Below are 26,162 nucleotides of genomic sequence, written 5' to 3' on the forward strand. Positions count from 1 at the left end.
GATGCTGCTGGTCCTAGGACTACCCTGTGAGGAGCTCACAGTGCTTGCTGCTCAAGTCCTAGTTTACAGGACACCAAACGAGGTTGGATATAACAGCAAAAATCTTGGCAGTTTTCTGAGTAGACATCTGAATACTGAATTGTGTAGACCCAAAAGAAAAAAAATGACTTTCAAAAAAAGTATCTCCTGATTTTTGACATTATATTGGGTACGGCAATGAGCCTTCTGGTATGTGGGGGAGCATGGGCTAGAACCTGGGAGTCCTTCCTTCTGGGAGCTCTTCTCCCAAGGCCTTAGAGAAACTTCCTTCCCTGTGACCTTCAGGGCATGAGTATATTTTGTTCCTAAAGTTTCTATAGAGCAGGATGCTTCATGAAATGGATCAGTCTGTCATCTCGATACAAATGTGAATAAAACCATTCCATGATATTATAAGAAATGTGGTTAAGATACAAAAGGGCGATTTCTCATTTTCCCTGGTTTAGAGGCTAAAAGACACTTGCATTTTTATTAGATTCAAAATAGTGTCAGTCATGCAGATCAACACCTTTCTTTCTTTTTAACAGGAATCCTTTGTGTTTGAACCCAACTGCCTCTTCAAAGTGGATGAATTTGGCTTCTTTCTGACCTGGAAAAGCGAAGGCAAGGTATGGCCCGGGAACACCAAGTTGTTCTTTCCTGCTCTCTGGGTGAAATCATTTTATTTCTCAATGAGTACACAAGTACGTTTGAGGGTATGGACCCATGTTTATTTATTCATTCAGGATTTTTAGAATTTGCTTCCAATGCCAGGCATTGGGAATACAGTGACCATCAGGCCATCATCCTAGCCCTCATAGATTCCAGGCTAGGAGCAAAGTCAGGCATTAAAAAAAAAAGGTACAAGTCATTGAGTGTTGTGAAAGGAAAGGTCAGGCTGCTACAAGAGCTTAAGACAGGCAGGTCTGATTTAATCGTGGGAATTAGAAAGGTTTCCCAGAAAAAGCCGTTCAAGCGGAAATCTCAACGGTGCATGAAGAACACGTTCAGCTGGTCACATCCCGGGGCTTAACTCACTGCATGGCACAGTGGACACATTTAATGACCTTTGAGCTGCACTTAACAAAAGTAGCATAGGAGTTATATATAAGTTAGCATTATTCCCACTTAATATTTCAAATACACCCATATATTTAATGATACAATGAAATTTGTCACTTTATATGTAAAAAAGCAACAGCATTTTGTAAATATTTTATAAATATTCAGAGTTGTATTCCTGTGTGTGTGTGTGTGTGTGTGTGTGTGAAAAAGAATGTTTGCTACAAATTATTATTGCTGTTGTTTACTTCCTCTTCTACCTAACTCTAATCAGCATTGTCTTCACCTTGTCCATAGGTCTAGCATAATTTAGGCTCACTGCTGTACTCTGTTCTCTCTTTTCAGGAAGGACAAGTGCTAGAATGCTCCCTCATCAACAGCATTCGGTTGGGAGCCACACCAAAGGTACCTGTGATTGGTGTTTGCTCTTCTTCTAAATGCAGACTTACTTCGATTGGAAATGGTCTCCTGACTGTTTAACCTCACACTGCCCCCAGTTACTGCCCCCAAATCACCAACTGGGAATTAAGAACAGACAGTTTAGAAATCTTCTCATCTATAACCGTTGGGTGACTTGGATTGTGTTAGTTATATGAGAAATGTTATTAACCCTTAAAAGCAAAGCCCCTTGCATGATATCAATACCAAAGAAATTACTTGCAAGTCCCCCACCTTGTTTCAGCAAGCAGTGAGTGAGTCACTACTGCCCAATTTAAATGGCTTTGGTAGTCGCACATGTGTGCACTTGTGCGTGCGGACCTTGCCTCACCTTGAAGGATCGGTTGGCCTCTGAGAGAGGAAAAAAAAAATGACAGAGTGCATAAATCAGCCGTCTTCACAGTGACTGATTTGTTTGAATAAGAAATTGTTTGCACAGTGGTACTAGGAATTTAAAATACTTTTTTTTCGAGAATATTCTAGCACAGTGTTTATTCACTTCTCCATAATAGCCCTGCAGGTTTTTAGATATTCAAAACAAAATGATGTTCGAAACTTTTTTTTTTGTAAAGCTATCCTCTTTTGTGTTAGTTAAAATTTCTGCTTAGCTACATTGGTGCTTCCTACTGAGTTCCTTTCAAGGACTTTAAAGACACTATTTTATTTGCTCATTTTATTTACTTGCACAGTCTTCATTCCGAATGAGGATGCTGTGCTTCTGGAGATGAGCACACTCCTCTGTGTCCAGGCTAAAGGACTCAATCTCATGTTTGAATAACCCGGCTTGCTGGTCCTGGCATTGCTGTGCTAATTTGTATGAAACCTCAATGACTGTCCCTTGGGGAGGGACCCCCATGGTCTCTGTGGACGCAGTCAAGTGCCCGTCAGAGCCTTTCCTCCCGTTGCCATATTCCAGGTCCTTCATAAAGCCTCACACCTGGTTTTCTACATCAATGACATGCTAATACCTTTCTTACCAAATGAGTTGTGTGGTGTTAGTAGCTTTTACCGTGACAAGTTTCAGAATAATGCATTTTTGTTAGAAAAAACACACACATTTGCCCATATGTGTGTATGTATATATATTTTTTGTCAAATGTAACTTCTTTCTACCTGTGTCCTCCATGCTCTGTGATCTAACACATTTCCTCTTATTTGTACACCTCTACACAGGACCCCAAAATCCTGGCTGCTCTCGAAGCTGTTGGAAAATCAGAAAATGATCTGGAAGGGCGGATAGTTTGTGTCTGCAGCGGTACAGACCTGGTGAACATCAGTTTCACTTACATGGTGGCCGAAAATCCAGACGTAACTAAGGTAGCCCCAGTGAACCAGCCTCCTTCCCTCCCCCCATACGTATATATGTGATACAGGGACTATTTTATGTATAATATAATTTTGATATATTTTAAAAAAATATTTCCATGTTTAAAAACTGTTTCCATTGCCCTGCTGGAATATTGCTATAGAAAATTAGCAAAGCACAATACCCGTTGAGCATGCCGCTCATGTACATCAACAACTCAAATACCTCCTGCAGGAAATACCAGCCCGGCACCTCAAACTGGCATGTGCACAGGAATCACCTGGGATTTTGTTAAAATGCATATTTTGATTCACTAGGTCTGAGGTGGGGACAAAATTCTCCCTTTGTAATGAGCTCTCCTAGTTGATAAGGATGCTGCTGGCTGAGAACCACAGTGTGAGTTGCCAGGGCCTAGATCAGCACTGCCTAGTAGAACTGTAATGCGGGCAACAGATTACATTTACATTTGTCTAGCAGTGCTCGTCCAGTGTGGCTCAGTGGTTGAGCATCGACCTGTGACACAGGAGGTCACAGTTCCATTCCTGGTCAGGGCACATGCCTGGGTTGTGGGCTTGATCCCCAGTGGTGGGTGTGCAGAAGGCAGCCAATCAATGATTCTCCCTCATCACTGATGTTTCTGTCTCTCTCCCTCCCCCTTCCTCTCTCGGAAATCAATAAAAAAAATTTTTTAATTGTATCTAACAACTCCAGTAAAAAAGGAACAGTGAAGTTAATTTCAATGAAATAATTTACTTAACTCAATATATCCTAGTATCATTTTAACATGAAATTGATACAAAATTTATTAATGACATATCTTACATTCTTCTGTTCATACTAAGTCTTTAGAATCTAATGTGTGTTCTCAAATTAGCTACATTTCAAGTTCTTAGTAGCTACACATGGCTAGTGGCTACCATGATGGGCAGTGCAGGTGTGGTTGGTTAAGATATCTAAGCTTATCCCCAATAAGTTATTAAACTATTGGGTTATGACCCATCTTTTAACTCCATAGCCAGCATGTCATTGCCCTGGCAAGCGAGTGTCTCAAAGAGATTTTGGCTAATGAAATAGACAGCTTCAAATTTAAGTTACTTTTCTGCAAGTTATTTGTTTTCAAGGTATTTTACCCCTGAACAAAGCTCCCATTATCTTTCTATGTGTGTGAAGAGGCCTGAGCCTTTGCTATCCCATTACTGAGACCTGAGTTTGGGGGATGCAGGAGGCATTTCACTTTCCCGTTAATATTACAAGTAGAGACCCAGTTCAGAGTGGAATGATAAAGGCCATCATTAGAAACATCAAAGTGTTGAACTAGAAGGGAATGTACGTAAGGTTATTGGGGGGGAAACTGAAATTAGAAGACGTAACCCTGGACCCAGAGTTAATTGGTGGCAGAGTTGAGTTCTGCAGATTCTGAGGTTATAAAGGCTCTTCAACCCTCACTCAGTGTGGGCCACAGCCCAGCAGCAGGGGCTTCACCCCAGTAAAGTCGCAGGCCCACCAGGCGCATTGATCCAGAATCTTCGGTGACTCCTAAGTGCAGTGGATTCTGAGACGCTCCTGGCTGGCCTCTTATCTTTGGAGCAGGAATGGATGCTCCATGTGACCTCAGAGCCTTGGCTTGTGGTGGTTCTGCTGGCTTGGTGCTGTTGTTCCAGGTCCCCTGCTTTGGGAGAATAGGTTTTGCAGTGCCTTCAGGTTCTTTTATTATTTTGCTCAGATCGACACTTAGTCTGAATGGTTTCTGGAACCCTGCTGATCTAAACAAACATTGTTCCTGCTACTTGTAGTTCATGCCTGCATCTGTGCTACGGAGGCCTTTTTAGTTGCTATTTGCCATAGCAACGTTCAGTCCTAGAAGTCCATGCTGACAACCACGAAAAAAGGCTTGTTACTCACATCCAGATATTTAGTCGCCTGAAATTTTGCAAAATGACACTTCTGTAGACCTGTTTCCTGGCTTTTGTCAACTCGTCATATTACAAAAAAACAGTATGACTAGATATAAGCATAAGAATATGGGTTTTGGGACCAGGTTAACTGGGCTCTAAACCTTGCTCTTCAGCTGTGTGACTTAGACACACATTTTGCCTCTGTGCCTCATTTTCTTGGACGATGAAGTGGGAATAATACTCAAATCTCTGCTCTTAGGATTGTGTTTATTACATGGAACGTGCTTCCTGCACTGCCTTTCTCATGTGTTAGCTGTATGATCACAGAGCCACAGAACTTTAGAGCTGGAAATGGAACTCTTCATTTTTCAGATAAGGACATGAAGTCAAAGGGTTAAAAGAACTCATGTAAGACTACACAGCAGGGTTGGCCAACGTATAGCCTAAAAGTAGGTCTTCTGATTTCCACATGATGCTATGCACTCCAATCATGCCCAGGGCCAGTCCCATCCTGGGAAGACGGCTCCATTCAGTAAATCCCATAACTATCTTGCCTTTCCTGGTTTGATTGCGATCAGTCTTGGTCCATTTTGTTTAGGAACCATATTCTGAAATCTGTACTCATGAGTAGGTAGTATATGTGTGTATGTTGGAGGCAGGGGGTATATACTTAAAGATAAGATTTTTTTCTAGTGTCGATTCCACTGAAATTTAAGATTAGCTAGCCAAAAAAGTAAGGACTATAAAATAATTCTGTATTGGATTTTCATTTCAAACTCAATACTCTGTAAGCCTGCTCTTATTGAAGAAACAAAATGTTTCAGTTTCTGGGAACTGTTACTAGAAATTTTATATTTTATGAATAGAGTGATGTATAAGTATAAATCTCACCATCCAAACTAGATAGGCCATATTAGAGCATGCCCTGTTGGTTGATGGACACTTGATGAAGATACTGAAAATTTTTTCAGTATGTACACATGTATGTGGATAACCTTGCCCACTTCCTGGTTTTCAAACGTACCTGTATTTTTTAAAAATATATTTTTATTGATTTCAGAGAGGAAGGGAGAGGGAGAGAGAGATAGAAACATCAGTGATGAGAGAGAATCATTGATCGGCTGCCTCCTGTATGTCCCCCACTGGGGATCGAGCCCGCAACCTGGGCATGTGCCCTTGATCAGAATAGAACCCAGTACCCTTCAGTCCACAGGCCAATGCTCTATCCACCAAGCCAAACCAGCCAGGGCTAGAATCTAGCTGCTTTTCACCACCGCCATGACTACAGTACAATCCAGCCAGTATTGTTTCTCCCCTGACCGTGGCCTGACTCTTTAAGTCTAGTCTCAAAACAGCAGCTGGAGCCATGTTATTAAAATATAATCCAGATCACATCACTCCACTGCTCAAAACCTTCCACAGCTAATGAGGCCTTGCAAGAAGTGATTCTTATTTCTTTTCCCTTCTATCTTTATCTCCCTTTTCCTCCTTGTATTTCCTTCTAACCTCAGGGACTTTGCACATGCTGTTCCTTTTGCCTGGAACATACTCTTTCCCCCGTATGTTTTGTCCCTCACATTTTCTCAGAACTCTGCTAAATATCACTTTAGTGGGAACTCCCCATCTCCCCACGCCCCCCACTCCCAGCACTTCCTAGCTCCTTATCCTGCTTTATTTTTCTTCATAGCTCTGACCACTGTTATATACCATATACTCATCCGTTGTCTTCTTCCCTCCACATGAGGGAGAGCAATGTTTTTGTCACTTGCTACATCCCCAACATCGAGAATGGTCAATGCTCAACATTTAATAAGTGCTTAATGGATACCTGTTTTATTGAGCTCTTTATGTTGACTGAATCAACAAATTCTAACCCAGGTGATGAATATGTATAACCCTTAGTGCTGTACACCTCAATTTTTTTACAGCTTAGCTCTCAGAAAGCTAAGAAAGTGATCTTTGGACAAGAAGAATGAGAACATGTGCGTTAGCGACAGTCAGAAAGGCCTGGGATTCCACGGTGTTATTTTTAGAGTCACTTTTCAGGATGCAATGGGACAGCTGCTGAGAACCAGGACACGACTGGAGGCTTTAACCCTGGTGTCTTGGCCTCTTTCCAATTTAGATCATTATTTTCTGCTTACCTAAATTCTTCCTGTCACTTCAGTTACAAAACTTAGCTCTCATTTCCTCTCCTTAAACCCTCTGTTAAAAGGACTTGCTAACAAATTGCTGGCACTTTTTCCTCAAACACAGTGTGCCTGTGGGTAATAGCTGAGTCTCATTGGTCATGTGGCTTAAAACACCTATGAATAAAAGCAGCCACAAGAAAAGGCATTTTCCAATTTTTTTGTAAGCTGTGATGTAGCTTTTTTTTTTTTTCTGGGCCCATGCTTATCTCTTTGCCCTCTGTTACCATAAACTGTGCAAATAATAGTGAACATGTTAACTTCCTTTAGTTAGAAAAGCAACTCAGTTTCTCCCATGTATTTGTTCTGTCTCAGAATGCAACTCGCTTTGACAATTTCGGTCTCTGGGGAGCTGAAAGGGGTTCAGATGTTTTTCATGAAGTTACAGCTGGCGCTGCACAGCAAGCTGGAATCAGTCACAGTCCATAAGCTTGAAATGCAACGCTCATTTACAATATCCGCAAATAAGTCTGTTATTTTATACCAAGTTGCATTTCCCTTTGATGACAAAAATAAGCTGCCATTAAGAGTATCAAAATGCAAAGATTTGAATTGAGTTTAGACGATTTTCAGACTCCTTATTCTACTTTATGCAGGTTGTAAATATTTGGCAAACTGCATAATTATGCTTTGTAACCAAGTAACTCATCACTTAAGTGTGTGAATAACTACTATAGAAATTAAATTTAAAAAATGTTCTGTGTTCTTTTTGTATACACGAAAGATAAGTCGGGTAGTTTATTACAGATAATGAATTCTTACTTTAGTATATTGGACTGAATGTCAAACTCGCTTTGCTATTGAGTGAAAGGCTTACTCTAATGGTTCTTGGAGAAGGGATTTATTCTTTGTTTTGTTGAAAAACAATTAAATTCATGCCTGGCCGTCATGGCTCAGTGGATGAGCATTGACGTATGAACTAGGAGTTCAGGGTTTGATTCCCAGTCATGCCAGATGCCTGGGTTATGGGCTCGATCCCCAGTAGGGGGCATGCAGGAGGCTGCCCATCAATGATTCTCTTATCACTGATGTTTCTCTCTCTCTCTTTCCCTTTCCCTTCCTTTCTGAAATAAGCTATATTTTAAAAAGAAAGGAAAAATAATCAGGTTCACTATTTAGTCAATCCCTCCTACTGGCTTTGCTAATACCCCGCAGAGCCTTCCTCTCCTCAACCAATTTCTCTGCGCATAGTCAAGCATGCAGCTACTCAAAGAGATCAGACCAGAGGCCTCACCAAAAGCTTCTTAAAGAGGCAAATCCTCTCTGTTGGCATTTTGGGAAAATCTGAAATTCTGAGGGTGGAGCCTGATGAATCCGATATTCTGGGTGTGGAACCTCATGAATCTGAAATTCTGGGGGGTGGAGCCCAGTAATCTGTGTTAACTAGCAGGTTATTCACCCAGATAATTCTGATGCTGGGTGAAGTTTGAGCCCCATTGCCTTAGCATACAAATGGATTTAGTCCAAATAGCACAACAATTTTGAACCAAAACAAATTTTTACCAAATTGATTGACTGAAGCATACAGGGAAATCTCTAGACCTGTATATTTCATCAGCCTAGCCATTGATTAGAATTCACTAAGTAAAAACACAAAAAGCACTATTTAAAAGAATGTTTCCATGACGCTAGAGATAGGTTTGTTCCATGCACACTCAAGTTTGAGAACCACTGCCCTGCAAAAAAGGTCAGTAAGGAGTGTTTATATCCTGCTTTCCTGGCAGAAGCCTTGAAGAATTTACAGTAACTTCCCCATCTGCTGCCCTGGCTCCCCTGAGCCAATGCCTGCTAGATGCTAATTAGCTGAATATAAATCTGAATTTCCCATCTCTCATCCCAGCCCCAATAGCCTTCAGTTTTTTGGAGGCTCAAGTTTGGGATGGTGTACGTGTGTTAATAGTGTGTGTGTGTGTTTCCAAGTCTGAAAGTTGACATTTTCTTGTTTCATTTTGGTTTTCTTTCAAATATTCTGAATTCGTGTGAAAAACATCAGTGAGGGGCCATAAAACACTTTCTTTATTAAGGACAGAGCTATGAATCAAAGCAGATGAGTGGTTGTGAGTTCATAAGTTCATAAACACTGGCCCACCCAGGTGTTTTCTCGCCAAATAGAGATAACGTGGTTCATATGTTTATTTGCTGGGTTGAATGTAGAGACCATCCAACTCTCTGTCTTGGGAGGGCTGCGTTCATCAGTGAGTCTGTGGAGTGGGTGAAACTTGTCTCCTTGGCCTCCCACAACCACCTTTCATCTCTCTTGCTGCCTTGGATCTCAACCTACTCTTGCAACACCATCTGTCCCAGAATCCAGTACTTCAGTGTCTCATCCATGGTGGCACTCTCTGAATTCTGAAATTATTTCTTTATCTTTGTAGCACCAAAAGCTGTCATTCCTTTAGACCAGAAGTTGGGAACTCAGATGCCTACAGATAGATGATGTGAATATGAAAAAGTGACAGGAGAAGACAAGTAGGAGGCTGTGTAGACTGAGTTGAGTGTCCATACCCATAGACATAACCATGGGGGTGGGTGGCCCAGGGTAGAGGGAGAATAACATCCACTTACTTCCAGCCAATTTTCCAGCTATGTGAACATGCACCTCAGGTTGCTAATGTTGTGGTAGCAGTGCTTTTTCTATGAGATACTGGATATCTGGATTTTTTACATGAAATCTTCCGATGTGAAAAGGTTGATAGATATATTCGCCTCTTAAATACTAGTGTGCCAAATGACAAGCCTGCCTGTGGATCAGCCAGCATAGAGTATGAATGCACTTTACTAAGATGAATGCTAATATCTACTTAATGTGTTCACCTCATTGTCATTTTAAACAAAATACCTGTTTCTTCCTTTTTTAATTTCCTTCAGTTCTTCATCCAAGAGTTATTTTTTGATGAATTCTAAACTTAGACAAATCATTTTCACTATCTGGGCCTTTTAATCCCCCAATAGCAAAAGAAGGGAGTTGTACCAAGTGCCCGTTGATGTTACTTTCTCCTATAAGACTTAAGGAATCTTTTTGCAAAAAAAAAGTTCTGAATGCCCAGGAGAGCACATGGGACTTGCTTTGACAAGACACTTGATGAAAGTCCCAGGTTAGCCTAATGGGAGTCCCATCACCATCCCTCAGGCCAGTTGCCCATCTACTGGGGTAGGAGGCTCTGTGGTTGGAGAAAGGAGGGGAGATATTTCCATCAAAGAAGCAGGACATTGTACCCAGGAGCAGGAGGGCCTGCTGGTCACATTATGGTGATGTCTGTGGTGCACAGTCCACCAGAAGAGAGAAGGCTGTGCCGATGGGAGTTAGGACACACGCAGAGATTTGAAAGCAGAGGAATGTTGAACTCACAGTGTTGGGTCCAGCGAGAAGACTAGAGTAAATATTTGAGAAATTGGCAAATTAGGCTAAAATTGTGGCCTGCTTTGAGTGCCAAGTCACAATGCTTGTGGAATCTGCCCTAAAGATTCTAGAGAGGTAACAGAGGTCATGACCTGCAGTGTGGGAGGGATGCACCACAATCTTTACATTCTGAGAAGATTGACATCCTATATAATAAAAGCCTAATATGTTAAGTGTCCGGTTGTCTGGTGAATGGTCGACTGTTCAACAAATCAAAGCATAATATGCTAATGATATACTCAGGCCGCTCAACCGCTCACTATGACATGCACTGACCACCTGGAGGCAGACGTTCCAACTGGTAGGAGCTTGCTGCTGGAGTCCAGCCGATCAGGACTGAGCAAGATGGGCCAGACACTCCCTGGAGCCCTCCGGTGGTCCTTCCCTAGCCAGCTGGCCCTGATAGGGACTGGGCGAGACAGGGCCGGGCACACCCTGGAACCCTCCTGTGGTCCCTCCCCTGCCCAATCATGCACCGGTGGGGTCCCTTAGCCTGGTCTGCACACTTTCACAATTCTGGACCCCACAGGGGATGTTGGAGAGCCTGTTTCAGCCCGATCCCCCAGGCCACTCACCTTGGGAGGGCACCAGACGCAGATCTCATGGCTGGTGAGTGTTGCTATGGCAGCGCGAGCCTCTCCCGATTGGGACTGATTGGGTGAGAGCCCACAGCAGGTGCAGTGGGGCTGGGATGAGTGGGAGCGGCAGGTAGGAGCTGCAGGCGGCATTGGACTGCAGGTTTCGGCCCAATCCCCACAGGCCACCCTGAGGGGCCCCACCCATGCATGAATTCGTGCACTGGGCCTCTAATACAGTTAATAACATGTGGGTGAGAGCACTGCTTCTCAAAGTGTGGTCCGGATCAGCAGCTTCATCATCACCAGGGACTTGTTAGAAGTGCAGGGTCTCAGGCCCTACCCATACCTGCTGAATCTGAATCTATACTTGAACAAGATCTGTAGGTGCTTGTTTTGCACATTAAAGTTTGAGAGGTTCTGAGACAAAATACAAGAAAATTAGTTAGTTGTCTTTGGCTTCATCTAGTTACCCTAGGACAGTGATGGCGAACCTATGACACGCGTGTCAGAGGTGACACACGAACTCATTTTTTTGGTTGATTTTTCTTTGTTAAATGGCATTTATATATATAAAATAAATATCAAAAATAGAAATCTTTGTTTTGCTGTGGTTGCAAATATCAAAAAATTTCTATATGTGACACGGCACCAGAGTTAAGTTAGGGTTTTTCAAAATGCTGACACGCCGAGCTCAAAAGGTTTGCCATCACTGCCCTATGAGGAATCAAGAGAGGTTGTTCCTGGGTGAGGTTAGAGATGAAGTAAAGGTAGAAACCAGATTTTAAATTTCATTACCTAGGATTATGATGATACAGTTAAAGAACTTGAAGACCTGGTTACTTTGGGACAAGAGGGGAAGGGACAATGAATTTGTTTAAATATTTCCTATGAGGAATGTGTATGTCATGGGGCCTGCTGGGAATCATACAGAGCAAATGAGATCACTGGCTACCTGGGGGCCCTCAGTGCTTGTCTGTGAGGCCTGCCCTGGTCTGTACATCCCTGGTCTGTACCACCCTGTGTTCTGCATCTCTTAACATTCTGAAAGCAGCTATCTGTTTTCCTTTGGGACCCTCTACTGAAGTATTTGAATATGGATTTCAACTGTAATTTTTCTTAGCACTGGACTTACCTAAAAGTAAAGCACCTTGTCAAAATGCATGTTCAGGAAACTGGAGCTGTTGTTTTCAGGGAGTTTTGTCATCAACACCAGTGAGGGTTCCTTGGAATAGTGAGAGGATCAAAACGAGAAAGAAGCCTGGAGCTATGTCGTAGCTCCCTGGCCTGCAACAGCACTGAGCATCCTGGCAAAGTCACTGTCAGCTTTTGCACGGACCATGCATTTTTACTCTTTATTGATGTATTCCGAATGCACACTGAGTATTGCTCATGGGGGAGCATGTCTGTCCTCTACATTCCAGAAAGTACAGAGGAGGAAAAAGAAGAACATAAACCCCTCCTAGAGAGCATTGCCCCTCCTGTGTTTTTTAACTGAAGTGAAAAACATTTTTGAAGTGTTTTTTTGACTGAAGTAAAATGCACAAACATAAAATGAACCATGTTAAAATGAACAGCTCAGTGCCATTTGGTAAATCACACTGTTGCGGAACCACCACCTCTACCTAGTTCTAAAAACATACTGTTCCTCATCTAAAGGAAGCCCTGTGCCCGTTAAGCAACGTGTCTATTAAGCTTCCCCCAAACTCCAACCACCTTAATGTGTCTTTTTTAATGCACATACAATTTTCTTCTATGCACAGTTAGGCTCATGCTGTTTATAGAGTTTAATATACTATATTTTATAATTGAAAAAATTCCTTCGTGTGCATTTCCTTGGTCTTTATTTTTTTTTTCTTGGGCTCTGTAATTATAAATCCCCACAACCTTTGAGGTTGATTTTCTGGTGTTACCAGCTCATGCTTCTTGGGAAAACTTCCAGCCTCCTGGGCACTTCTGTTCACGATGCTGTGGTCTTCACCGAGGACATGTTTCCATTGCTGGGCCTCTCTTACCCTCTCACCGTTGTGTTTCATGAATTTGACAGGTTTCCTATGCAGGCACTCTAGGTTCTGGGCTCAGCCCAGAGCAGCTCATTTGCCCTAATTGCAAGTGTTATCAAATGACTCCACCAAGGGAATGCAAAACAAATTACTCTAATTGCACCAGAAACATAATATGAAGTTTGGGTTTCACCTTTTGGTCCCTGGGAGAGGAAAATGTCACTAGCTTTAAATTGCTTCTCCACGTACCACAAAGTGCCAGTTTTTACTGCTAGCAAAAACTGCCATCGGGAACATGATATGCGTAACGTAGGCCTGCACCTGTTTGTATGCTTTCTAATCTTGGGGTTATAATTTTAAAAGGGGATCCATGAGGAGGTGGGTAGGGCACCTCACCTGCGATGACACTCCGTTGCCTCCGGGCACTATGATCTGGAGCAAATAATTTAATAATCTTATAATCAGGGGCTGGCAAACTGCAGCCCATGGGCCAGACCAGCCCTCAGCTGATTCTGTATGACCAGTGAACTAGGAATGGCTTTTATATTTGAAAGGGTTGTGAAAACAAAATAAGACATAAAAACTGACCAACAGAGCGTCACATGTGGCCTCCAGAGCCTGAAATGTTTATTATCTGGTCCTTTATAGAAAAGGTTTATTGCCCAGCCTGTGTGGCTCAGTTGGTTGAGCGTCGACCCCAAAATCAGGAGGTCATGGTTCGATTCCCTGTCAGAGCACATGCTAAGGTTTCGGACTTGATCCCCAGTAGGGGATGTGCAGGAGTCAGCTGATCAATAATTCTCCCTCATCATTGATGTTTCTATCTCTCTCTCCTCCTTTCCTCTCTCTGAAATCAATAAAAACATTTAAAAAAAATTTTTTTAAAGAAAAGGTTTGCTGATCCCTAATAATCATAATAACAAGAGCAGCAGCAATGAAGATTTTGTTTTTTTTTAGTTTATATTGAATAGCAGACCCTGCTCAAAGCACTTGGCATGTATTATCTCATTTAAGTCTCACAACAATTTTATGGGATGGGTATGATTATCCTCATTTTACAGAGGAAGAAATTGGCCTAGAGAGGTTGAGTAACTTGTCCAAGGTCACACAGCCAGTAAGTGGCAGAGCTGGTGTTTTGAACCTGGGCAGTGGATCCACTCCAGATTCTGAATTCTACCACCACCCTATGCTGCCACTCTCAGGTTGGGGGGCAGCCATTTCCACCTATAACATTGTGCAACCTGATTACACTTTTTAAGATAAATATTTAATACTAGAGGCCTGGTGCATGAAATTCTTGCATGGGTAGGGTCCCTAGGCCTGGCCGATGATCAGGGCCGATCTGTGGGGCAAGCGGCAGGGTGATCGGAGGCCCCCGCCCGCTGGCACCCGCCTTGGCCTGGTGCTGCCCGCTCTCCTGCCCCACCCCCCACTACAACCACCTGTCAGGGCCTGTGGGCTGGGGGCAGCTCCTCCATTGAGCGTCTGCCCCCTGGTGGTCAGTGTACATCATTGCAACCAGTCATTCTGCCATTCAGTTTTATATAGATAGATCGTTATCTGTGGGAGGTGTAAGACTTGGGAAGAACAGCACTTTCTAAATTGATGGGTAGCATAATGGATTCCTCAAAAAAAAGTCCACATTTAAAGGGGTTCCCTGGTCACATAAGGATCAGAAAGCTTACAGGTTTCTCAATGGTAGGTAGCACTCTGAGAAATGTCACTATTCCATATCAACTTCAGCAGAGGGTGGGGGAGGCTAGTCAGCTATTCCCCAAACTTTATTCATTTTTATTTTGATCTATTGAAGGGACACAAATGAAAATCTTTTAGAATGACTATTTTACAGGAAAAAGTCAGCAAATGACATCATGGAGGCATTCTTCAGCCCAGTATTTTTCCAGAAGGATCAAAAGAATGGAATCTAGGCATTCATTTATCATCTTCCCCATAAACATTATTTTTATTGTCTCTGTTTTCCTGCTGCCATATTTCTTCCTTCCCTCCCCCTCCCCTTTTTGGGGGCGTGCAGGAAAGTGGGGGGACTTTTCCATAAATGATGGAAAGTTAGATAATGAAACAAACCCAGTGGCTTAGATTCTTTTTTAGCAACTCATATTAAGTCCTATTCAGTTTATAGGATTACATATAGATTGATGTGCCTGAGCTAATAAACAGGTTGATGCTACCTGGGCAGGAGTTGGCCCCTTGATTGATTGTATCTGTCTCAGCGCCTCAGCAGGTAGCATTTGTCTGCGTGTGGAAATGCTGTTCATTTCGGCATGACTTAATTTGCCAGCATTGTCAGGAGGATTGGGACCTCAGGGATTATAAGCACAGGCACCAGCCAAAGAAACAACTTCATGAATATCTTTCAACTCAGCGGTTGTTCATTCATCTTTGACCCACCAAGATTTTGCAAATTTGACAGTTGAGACCAAAAATGCATTCTCACAAAACTGGTGGTTTCTGACTGGCATAGGGTGATGCTCTTGATTTTCTCAAGATCTTAAATTTCTTCAGTTATTTTAGATTTTTTCAATGGATGCCAAATAAATGTTACATAAAGTAAACAAAATGCCTCATTTTCTTTTTGAATGATTTCTGGGATTTGTAGAATTGGAGCTGCTCTGTGAACTCTGAGGCACTAAAGAACATCACATATTGTTATTTAAAGTCAGTAGGCACTAGTGAACATAGGCATGAATGTATTCTGAATGTCCTTTGTGTGTATGATTCCTTCGGCTGAGTCTGCAATATAAACTGACAGCAGACAAGAGAAAAGGCATAGAAATTTATTATTTTTTATTAATTTAACTCATTATTTTTTTTTTTCATGCATGGGGGCATTACAGAAAGAACTGACTACCCAAAGGAGCAGTGACATTTGAGTTTATGTAGCATCTTAATAGGGGAAAGGGGAGCAAAAGGCCACTTATGGGAGAGCAAATGATTTTTAGGGAAGATTAATGGACCCTTAGGAGAAGAGATAGATATGAGAGAAGAGATAGTAGATATGAGAGAAGAGATAGTAGATATGATAGTTTTGTGTCATTTTCTGTTTGGGTGTGGTGCCAACTTTTTATCTTCCAGTAGAGAAGATTAAAGTTGGTCCGGGTGGTGGTGGTGGGAATGGAATTTTAAGATAATTGAGTTTGTGTGTTTTTTAAAATTGATTTTAGAGAGAGGAAGGGAAAGAGAGAGAGACATCCATTTTTTGTTCCACTTACTAGTATTGATGTATTCATTGGCTGATTCTTTTATGTGCCCTGACCAGGGATTGAACCTGAACCTTGGCGTATAGGACGATGTTCTAACCAACTGAGTTAAGCTACCCAGCCAAGGGCAAGATAATTGAGTTCTTTAGGGAGGCTCTGTTTTTAGGCAGTTAAGGGATTTCAGGAATTCAGATGCCTTGAGCTGAAAATAATTCTTGTGTCCAAGAGTCATATTTTTGGGTGGCACATTCTTCAACAGTATGCTGATCAGAGTAGATATCTGGAAGGAGATGTAGTTATTTGGGACAAGATTCTATAGGTCCAATGGGTCCAATGGAACATGGTTACAGAGTATCTTGCCAAATGTGCCTTGGGCAGTGCAAAAATTGTCTCTTAGGAATGGTAATGAACAGAAACAGATCTGGTATGGGAACTGGACATTCCATTTCTGAGTGATGACCAAGCACAGTGTCCTCTCCTTTCTTCTGACTATTTAGAAATCCTTTTTGACATAACTACCCAGTGTTGTCAAGATAACCAGCCAGACTGGCAGACTGTTTTGACTGTCTGTGAGTGACTAAACTAATTTTGACTAGGAAAGTATAAATATTATCCAACCCCATCCAAATCTATCTTTGAAACACAGCCTCACATACTCATATATGGCAGCTTATTTCCTGCCCAAGTACTCATTTGCCATGCTCTGAAGGTAATTTAAAAATCAGATGATGCTTAATACATTCCTTCTTTAACCTTCTTCAGCTTTACTCTGTGGACAGAGAACAGCAGATGAAAAATGTGTATTTTCTGGAAGACACTCAGGCTACGTCAAGAGAAAATAAAAGTCCCAGTTGCTCTCTTTCAGATTTTAAAATTTTATTAAAAGTATTATTGACTTCCCAAGGGCTTTTGAGATTACTATGGGCTTGTCTCTGTATTGCTATTCTCTTTTTTTCTTTTTCTTTTTTTTGCCAAATCCCTATCGTTGTTGACCACGAGCACGGGTAGCTTGCTGTGGGTCATTCATTATCATACACTCCTTAATTAAATGTTCCATCCTGGGTCTCACAATTGGATTTGTCTAGGGTTGCATGCTTAGCTCCTTTATTATGTGTGAAATTCATCATGGTATCTCTCACTTTTCTCTTCTGGGGTAGCAGTTATGGGGACTTCCAGGTTTCTTTGCCTGATTTGTTCTCACTGTGAACGCTGTCATTGGCTGCCTGTTTGCCTTCTGTCCCAGGGCCATGAGGGGGTTGCCACACTGACATGATGCCTTGTGAGACTGACATTCTACCTGCACTTCTCTCTCTCCTGCGTAGAGCCAGGAGAAGGTAATTGAAATGAAAGAGAAAAGTTGTTTTTATATTTTCTTCATAACATGATGTAAAAACTGGTCTGTTGCTAGATCTGCTCCCATTTAATTTTAGAATGGATTTAGCATCCTAGATGAAAGGATAAAATGGTACTGTGTGTTGTCAAGTCCTGCCTAAATCTCCACTCTCCTGCTTTGACCTCTGGGGTTTTAGAATCCTTGGTCCCTGCCTCAGACTCGGGCCAAAAGCCATGGGACTGAGACACTAGGATGGCACTCAGCCTCCAGGTACTCCTGCTCTGGTGTGAGCTCCAGCCTTGTGCTCAGGCCTCATCACTGTACATTGTTGGCGCAAGTGACTAGTGTTCTTAATGTGTCCTCTTGTTCTTGTTTTGAGACCTCTGTCTTATCCTGAGACCTGTCTTGTTCTGAGACCTCTGTCTTATTTCTATACCAAATTATTGAGTGAGTGTTCTCCCAGGAAGCCCAGTCCTGGCCTGTCCTGATTTTGCGCTTACCTGTCCTAAAACGGAGAGCTGTTACCTCTAACAGGCTTCTGCAGGGCCATCTCCTGCTGCCTGGTGAGATCCTGCAACATCACCAGCTCCTGGGTTTTCTGTGGCTCCAGAACTTCCTTTGAGCCAACCTCCCAATGGCTGCCAGCATTGCTTTTATAATGCTTAGAACTTTCTCTAAAATAGGTTAATACAACAATGATGTGTGCGTGTGTGTGTGAATTTTAATCCAAAACGGGGAATGAAAATTTAAAATTTAATGTGTCTCAATTGGTATTACTCACCCTAAGGCTAAGGGTGGTTAGTGAGTATATGAAAAGCTTGACTCAAAAGCTCATGGCCCATTCATTATATATGAATTATACCTCAATAAAATTGATTAAAAACAAAACCAGACAAGTCTTTTCTCCAGTGGCTACCTCTGTACCCTCTTCAATTATCTTTATCTCCGATTAGCGCCAGATGCTCGAGTACCAGCATAACTCAGTGAGTGCTGCGGGAGAGTCACCTGGAGGGCCTGTTCAATTGCAGGCTGCTGAGCCATCCCCAGAATGTCCAATCCTGTAGGTTTGGGGTGGGGCCTGGGAATTGGTATTTCTAATACCTGTGTGATGCTCATGCTGCTGATCCAGGAACCACTCGAGAATAGCTGGCATAGTGAAGAGCAAAACTGCTGTTTCATTGGTGGACTTCTGAGTAGTACTGAAGATACGCAGTGTCTAGAAATAACACACAAGCCCTGCTACCCTTGCGTGAACAAGGCACAAAAGATATGCCCACATGCCTGCATGGCATCTCTTGAAAGCTTGTAAAAAATACAGAATCTCTGGCCCGGCCAATGTTGCCCAGTGGTTGAGTGTCAACCTATGAAGCAGGAGGTCATGGTTCAATTCCAGATCAATCAGGGCACACGCCCGAATTGTCGGCTCAATCCCCAATGTGGGGCATGCAAGAGGCCGATCAATGATTTTCTCTCATCATTGATGTTTCTATCTCTCTCTTCCTCTCCCTCCTTCTCTGAAATAAATAAAAATGTATTTTAAAAAAGACAGACTCTCCAATGCAGACACTAGACCTATTGCATCTGAATCAGTACTTTAATATAATCCCCAAGTGATCCAAATGCACATTAGAGTTTCAAAAATACTGGGGTAAACTAAATTTAGTGTATGTGGTCTACTTCAGAAGTCCACAGTTATAGATTCATGTTAGAATTATCTGCAGTGTCTAAAAAGTAGATTGATGGTCCAACCACTCTCATATTTTAATGTGAATTTCCAGGGGTGGAGTCAGGCTTCTGAAATGTCTTCTAAACTCCACAGGGGATTCTGATGTACAACGGGCTCTGGGAACTACTAATCTTGTCTCTGAGTGCTGTCCACAGTTTCCTTTTCACACTGCACCAGCTGGAAGTGTCTTCCCTTTGGCCTCCCTTCAAAATTAAATATTGACAACTTAATATCAACTAATACCTTATCCTAACTGAACTGAAATGATTTCATTCACTTTGCTTATATAGGCTCATAAGAGAAAACATCTTGGGTTCTCCCTACAGTGTCTTTTTTAAAAAATTTTTTTTTCATTGATTTTTAGAGAGAGAGGAAGGGAGAGGGATAGGTAGAAACATTGATGAGAGAGAAACATCATCAATTGCCTGCCTCTTGCACTCCCTCCACTGGTGATTGATCCTGAAACCTGGGCATGTGCCCTGACTGGGAATTGAACCAGTGACCTCTTGGTTCATGGGTAGACTCTCAACCACTGAGTCATACCAGCTGGGCTTCCTACAGTGTCTTTACTCTAAAATCCGAGCCACTGCCTATATTTAGTGGCAAATGCTCACAGTTTAGTGCAAAAGCTTAATGCCTTCCTAAAACTAGCTGTCTATATATATAAAAAAAGCCTAATATGCTAAGTGTCCAACCAATTGGTCAACCGTTCAACTAGTCACTATGAATGCGCACTGACCACAAGGGGGCAGACACTACAACTGGTAGGTTAGCTTGCTGCTGTGGTCCGGCCAATCCAGACTGGGTGAGATGGGCCAGACATGCCCTGGAGCCCTCCTTGAGGGTCCCTCATCGGCCAGCCAGCCAACCTCCTGTGGTCCCGGATGACCGGCCCCAGTCCCCCAATGGGGACTGGGCAAGACAGGCCAGACATGCCCTGGAACCAACCTCCCACAGTCCCTCCCTGACCTCTAAAATATTTCTTCTAATTAATTTCCTTTCAATGTACATAAATTCGTGCACCGGGCCTCTAGTTTACTATAAAGATGTAGTTATTCCACTAAATATTATTCACCTGGAGATTTGTGAAATGTTGCAAATCTTGTCTTATTGCAGTGTTTAGACACTGGATATCTTACTTGAAAGTTTCATAGTTTGTCCCAAGTTCATGGAAATAGGTCTTATTTCCCTTCTTGAAGGCCTTCAGTCTTACCAGAACTCAGTTCAAATGGATCGAAGGCTATATTTCAAATTCTATAAATCCCTGGTTTATGCTGTTTGAGCAGATGAAAACTATCTAATTGTTAGAGCAATTAGGCATCCTAAGCATAGCCAATTGAAATATGTCCTGACTTTTTCTTACCCACACTTACTTAAACAGAAACCAAATAATAATAATAATAACCTTGCAAGGATCAAGGTTTATGAGTTCTAGGTGCCAAAAAGTTCCTATGTTTTAAATATTGCAGATGGCCCCATCCATTCATTATTTTCACATTCAAGCAGTTCAACTTCAGTCCCCTAAATGTGTAGGTCAGGCATTCCATTCTAGTGGACGCAGATTTGTTCAGCATAGGTGGGAGGGACATGACAAAAGCGGAGAGCGAATCAGGAACTGTGGGTCCTTACTAGAATTGCATATTCCAACTGAAGGCACTGTAGGAAACCTTCACCTTCCTGAGAAACCAGACCTGGATCTTCCTAGGTGGGCAATGAAAGGAGATGCTTCAAGTTGGAGGGACTCCATCTTCTAGACCTGGGCTCCTCAAATGGAGGGTGCACACAAATCGCCAGCGATCTTATTAAATGCATGTTCTGATCCAGTGGGTCTGGGATGAGACCTGAGATTCTGCATTTCTAACCAGCTACTAGGTCATGTGGATGTTATTGGTCTAGGAGCCACCCCTTTGAGTGACGTGGATTTAGAACAGAGATTCTTTTTTTTAAATTTATTATTGTTGAAAGTATTACATTTGTCTCCTTTTTCCCCATTGACCTCTCCCTGGCCACTCCCATCCCCAGTACATGCCCTCACCACCCGCTACTGTCTGTGTCCATTGGTTATGCTTATATGCATGCATGCATACAAGTCCTTTGGTTGATCTCTTCTCGCACCCACCCCCCCCCCGCCCCACCTTCCCTCTGAGGTTTGATGGTCTGTTTGATGCTTCTATGTCTCTGGATCTATTTTTGTTCATCAGTTTATGTTGTTCATTATATTCCACAAATGAATGAGATCATGTGATATTTATCTTTCTCCAACTGGCTTATTTCACTTAGCATAATGCTCTCCAGGTCCATCCATGCTGTTGCAAATGGTAAGAACGGAGCTTCTTTTAGCGAATTTGCAAACGAATCACTTGCAAAGCTCATTTAAACACAGATTTCTAAGACAGATTTAATAGGTGGAGCCTGATAATTTGGCATTTTAATAATTCCCAGGTGATTCTGATGCTGCATGTCCCCTAAGTGGCAAGTCTCTAGTTAACTTTTGGGCACTTAGTTAAGAGGCCGCCACTGAAAACAAAGGGCCAGACACTGAAAGGTTAGGGAGGGTGCTACTGAGTTTTTCCCTTTGGAGAAAATGACTTAGCAAACTTGGAGAGCGTCACGGGGTCTGTGTTATTTTTGCTTTGACAATATGCTTTTTTAACTAAAGACTAAAAAGAATGCTTCTGGAACAAAATCTAGAGATAAGATTGAGTTGAAGTGGTACTGACTTGTATAATAATGATAATAATAGTTATTTTAAAAGGACAAATCTCTGTGTGTAGAACAAGACTAGACAGACAAAATGTCAGTGGCTATCTCTTAATATCAGTACAGCAGGACCTTGAATAACAGGACATTTTGTTCAGTGTCCTCATGTTATAATGTTGATGAGATGCCGTAGGGACTTTAACTCTTATTTGTATCAATTAGCCTGTGGTAAAACTGGTTTTGTTACGTATCCTTTCACTTAAAGTCGCAGAACCTATCCACCAAGTTCAGTGAGGACTTGCTAATGGGATTTGGGGTAATGTTTACTTTTTGCTTTATGCTTTTTTTTTTGCTTTGCATTTTTCTGTAACGGGACATAGTATTGCTTTTATAACCCTTAAAAAAAACCTAATGTTTTTAAGAGGGAAAAAATTAAGATCTATACACTGTGTAAATTCTTATATTTTTCAGGTTAGCTTTTTTATCTCTCATTATATACATTTATTTTAATGGGAAGGGGATTCTTTTTGTCTATGACAGTCCTACTGTTCTGAGGGCAAAGGACATAGGTAAGTCTGCGGCCCAGCCATTTGCCTGGAAAATGATGAAAATAAGTTTAAGGAGTGCAAGGGGAGAGGTCAAAGGTTCTCAGGGGCAAATGCGAGACAGTTCCTGTTCCTCACTCTTTCATACCCAAGTGGCCCAGCACAAGCCCTCAGGAGTCCTTTGAAGGGCCTTTTCTCCTTCTCCTTAGAATGGCTGACGTAGGCTTTAAGTTAATTTAAACAAAATTGGAAAATATTACAGTGAGATAACAGTAACAATTACAAGTGCAGAAACTGCCGATGTGGGCACCGGAACTGAATGGTTCCGGTGGGCTGGGCGCCAGTATCCAGGCTACCTGTGCCCATGCAGGATGGAGGACCAGGGAGAAGCCACCCAGTGTCATATGAATCATATTATGAATGTGTCACCACGGAGCCAGTGCATCTAAGTCACTTTATTTTTTTTTATTCTCTTAATCTGGGAGCTTTCAAAGAAGTGGATATGCATCTAGTTTACTCCTGGCACAACTTTCCAACTAAACTCTCAGACTCTACTGACACCTGCTGGCATTTCATCTGTTTTATGTTAAACACAAAACAAAGCAAAAAGTTAAATGCTTACCATATTTTCTATGGCCAGTTGGCCTTACTATGCTAAGTGTACATTACCTGAAAGATAATAGAGAGAGAAAAAAGGTCTGACAGGGAGAAAGATGTGAACAGACATTGAGTGAAAATATCCCCAGTGTGAAGGGCAGGCTACAGCATTCTTATTGCCTCTAGGCCCCGAGCTAGCAGCTCCATCACCTCGGGCCAGGCCCTTAACCTCACTTTCATCATCATAAAGATAAAGAAGCAGCAACCATCTTCCCAGGGCACATTAGGACTTGTGAGGATTCCTGGCATTTCCTACTAACTGAAGCATGGGTGCTGTCACTGGAGATATGACCTCTAAAGGTCACTCTCATGGACCTTTCTTCCACAATAAACAAGATTCTTGCCCAGCCAGTGTGGCTCAGGGTTTGAGCATCGACCTATGAATAAGGAGGTCACGGTTTGATTCAGAGTCAGGGCACATGCCCAGGTTGCAGGTTCGATCCCCAGCAGGGGGCGTGCACGAGGCAGCCAATCAATGATTCTTGCTCATCATTGATGTTTCTGTTCCACTCTTCTTCTCCCTTCCTCTCTGAAATCAATTATAAAAAAAATAAAAATTCTTCACCAGCACCGTATTTTCAGAAGATGGGTGGAAGTTGTTGAAGCCTTCTTAAAGCCTCGCATTTCTGCAATCTATTTCTAGAAACAACTAAATTAGAACAATCAGGAAAAAAAATAAAAAACAGTGAACAGTCTCAGACATTATCCACTTTTCTGTCCTAGGAAACCATGGACTTTGTTTTGTGTTTTGGAACACATACCAAGCCTTCAGGTTAAGAAAATGCTCCCCAGTTAATGCCAAACGAATTATTTGTGCTTTTTCTGTCTCCTCTTGGGAAACTCTGTATGAGCCTGTGGTCTGTTGGGCCAATAACAGGATATTTGATAGTCCCCGGGGAGTTGTAGTCACATATTTAGCCTGACAGAGGAAGGGAAGTCTGATGATGAAAATAATTGAGGCATTTCTTTAATGCTCCTATTTCATTTCTTCCTCCTGCCTCAGAATCCTGACTTCACTTACCATGCTTTCTGAGGCTTTCAGTGCTATTCACAGTCCTCAGAAAATGGCCTTTTCTACGTGTGAAAGGAAATTTACCTCTTATAGCTCTTATGTCCTCCCTCAGCTAGTCGTTAGGTATGATTGGAGCACAAAGAGAAAAGCAAAAACTCAGATTCACATCCTTTGGAATAGCTACTCTTAAAAAAATAAAAACAGAACAAAATTACAAATGTCAGTGGGGAGGTGGAGAAATTGAAACCTTTGTGCATTTGTGGTGGGGATTGTTAAATGGTACAGTTACCCTTGAAAATAGTATGGTGATCCCTCAAAAAATAAAAAATAGAATTGCCACATAACCCAGCAAGTCCATTTCTGACTATATATCCAAAAGAATTGAAAACAAGAACTTAAAGAGATATGTGTACACCTATGTTCACATTCACAGCAGCATTATTTGCAATGGCCAACAGGTGGAAGCAACCCAAGTGCCCGAAAAATGAGGGAATAAACCAAATGTGGTATATACATACCATGGAATAATACTCAGCCTTTAAAAGGAAGGGTGCTTCATGGATGAACCTTGGGGACATTATGCTAGGTGACATAAGCCAATCACAAACAGACAGATACTATATGATTCCACCTATATGAGGTAAATCCATAGAGACAGAGTAGAATGGTGGTTACCCGGACTGGGGTTGGGGGGGGGGGGGAGAAAATGTGGAATTGTTGTTTAATGGCTGCAGAGGACAGAGTTTCAGATTTTCAAGATGAAAAGAGTTCTGGAGATAGAAGGTGGAGAGGGTTGCACCACAATGTACATCACAAATGCCACTGAATTATTCACTTAAAAATGGTCGAAATGATAACTTTTATGTATATTTTACCACAATTAAAATTAAAACCACACACACACACTTACAGAACTCAGTCATGGCCTCTGGCCCTCACAGTGACTAAATCATTTGACGTGTCAAAACGTGCAGTAGATCCTTCTGTGATGATCGGAATGTCCTGCATTTGCACTGTCCAATATGGTAGGCACTAGCCCAGTGTTGGCTTTTGAGCACTTGAAATGGGACAAGTGCAATGGAGGCCCTGAATTTTATTTTTATTCAGTTCGGATTTATACAGGCATGTGTGGCTAGTGGGTACCATACTGGAGGGAGCAGGAAGAATGTATATCCGTAGTACTATCTATTCCAACCTATTCCCCTGCCCAGCACAAAGCTTCAGCAGTCAGACTATAAAGGTAGGCTACCGGCTTGTGTGGGAGCCCAGTTCTCTTTTCACCTCCAGTGTTGATTTGGTATGAAGCACTTTGCCAAGAGTGGGACTCTTGTTAGCATCTTGGTTTGGCATTCATTGGCACAGTTAATGGGCCCCAGGACAGAGTTGGCCTTAACCTACAGGCCAGCCTTTTCTATTAAAATGTCCTTTAAAAACCCACATTCATTCACTGCCTGCCGTGCACAATCTTCCTTCATTTTCCCCTTTAGATCCATGGGGTGATAGCTATGAACTAAGGCTGAGGTCCAAGCCCTTAGACAGAAGTTATGTGAGCGCATCGCTGCCTCCTGTGGGTACCCAGGCACTTAGTACATGGTTTACTTTTTAAGGCTTTGCTAAAAAATACAGACAGTAAGATATGAAAAATATTTTAAAAGAAAATATTTTTATCGATTGCAGAGAGGAAGGGAGAGGGAGAGAGAGATAGAAACATCAGTGATGAGAGAGAATCATTGATTGGCTGCCTCCTGCACACTTCCCACTGGGGATCTAGCCCGCAACCCGGGCAAGTGCTCTGACCAGGAATCGAACCGTGACCTCCTGGTTCATAGGTTGATGCTTAACCACTGAGCAACTCCGGCTGCACTGTAACAAACTCTTAGAATGAAATAGTACCACACAGTAGAGTTGATGAACCCCTGAAGCATTCTTTGTCTAGGATGGGAATAGATAAAGATTGTCATCTTGTATTGTGCAATGTTGCTTAGAAATTGTTACGCTTGCCAGTGATTGAAAAGGGGCTTATATTTAAACAGACTGCAAATAGGAGGCTTGACAAGTCAATCAGAGAGCAGCATACCTCCTGAC

The 26,162-nt window shown here is 42.2% G+C and overlaps 1 protein-coding gene across 3 annotated transcripts in view; it reads left to right on the plus strand.

Moving 5' to 3' along the window:
- Positions 1–26,162, plus strand: part of PLCB4 (phospholipase C beta 4) — a 226,939-nt gene that overhangs the window by 113,527 nt on the left and 87,250 nt on the right. For all 3 annotated transcript variants that reach the window (XR_002829038.1, XM_023753181.1, XM_014455104.2), the window contains 3 exons: positions 567–647; positions 1,426–1,485; positions 2,692–2,835. Coding sequence is in view for 2 of the 3 variants with exons in the window: in XM_023753181.1 (XP_023608949.1) it covers positions 567–647; positions 1,426–1,485; positions 2,692–2,835 (285 nt within the window). In the remaining variant the exon portion in view is untranslated. The remainder of the gene's footprint in view (positions 1–566; positions 648–1,425; positions 1,486–2,691; positions 2,836–26,162) is intronic.

This window comes from Myotis lucifugus, unplaced genomic scaffold (assembly GCF_000147115.1).
Source record: "Myotis lucifugus unplaced genomic scaffold, Myoluc2.0 scaffold_42, whole genome shotgun sequence".
NCBI classification, from domain to species: Eukaryota; Metazoa; Chordata; class Mammalia; order Chiroptera; family Vespertilionidae; genus Myotis; species Myotis lucifugus.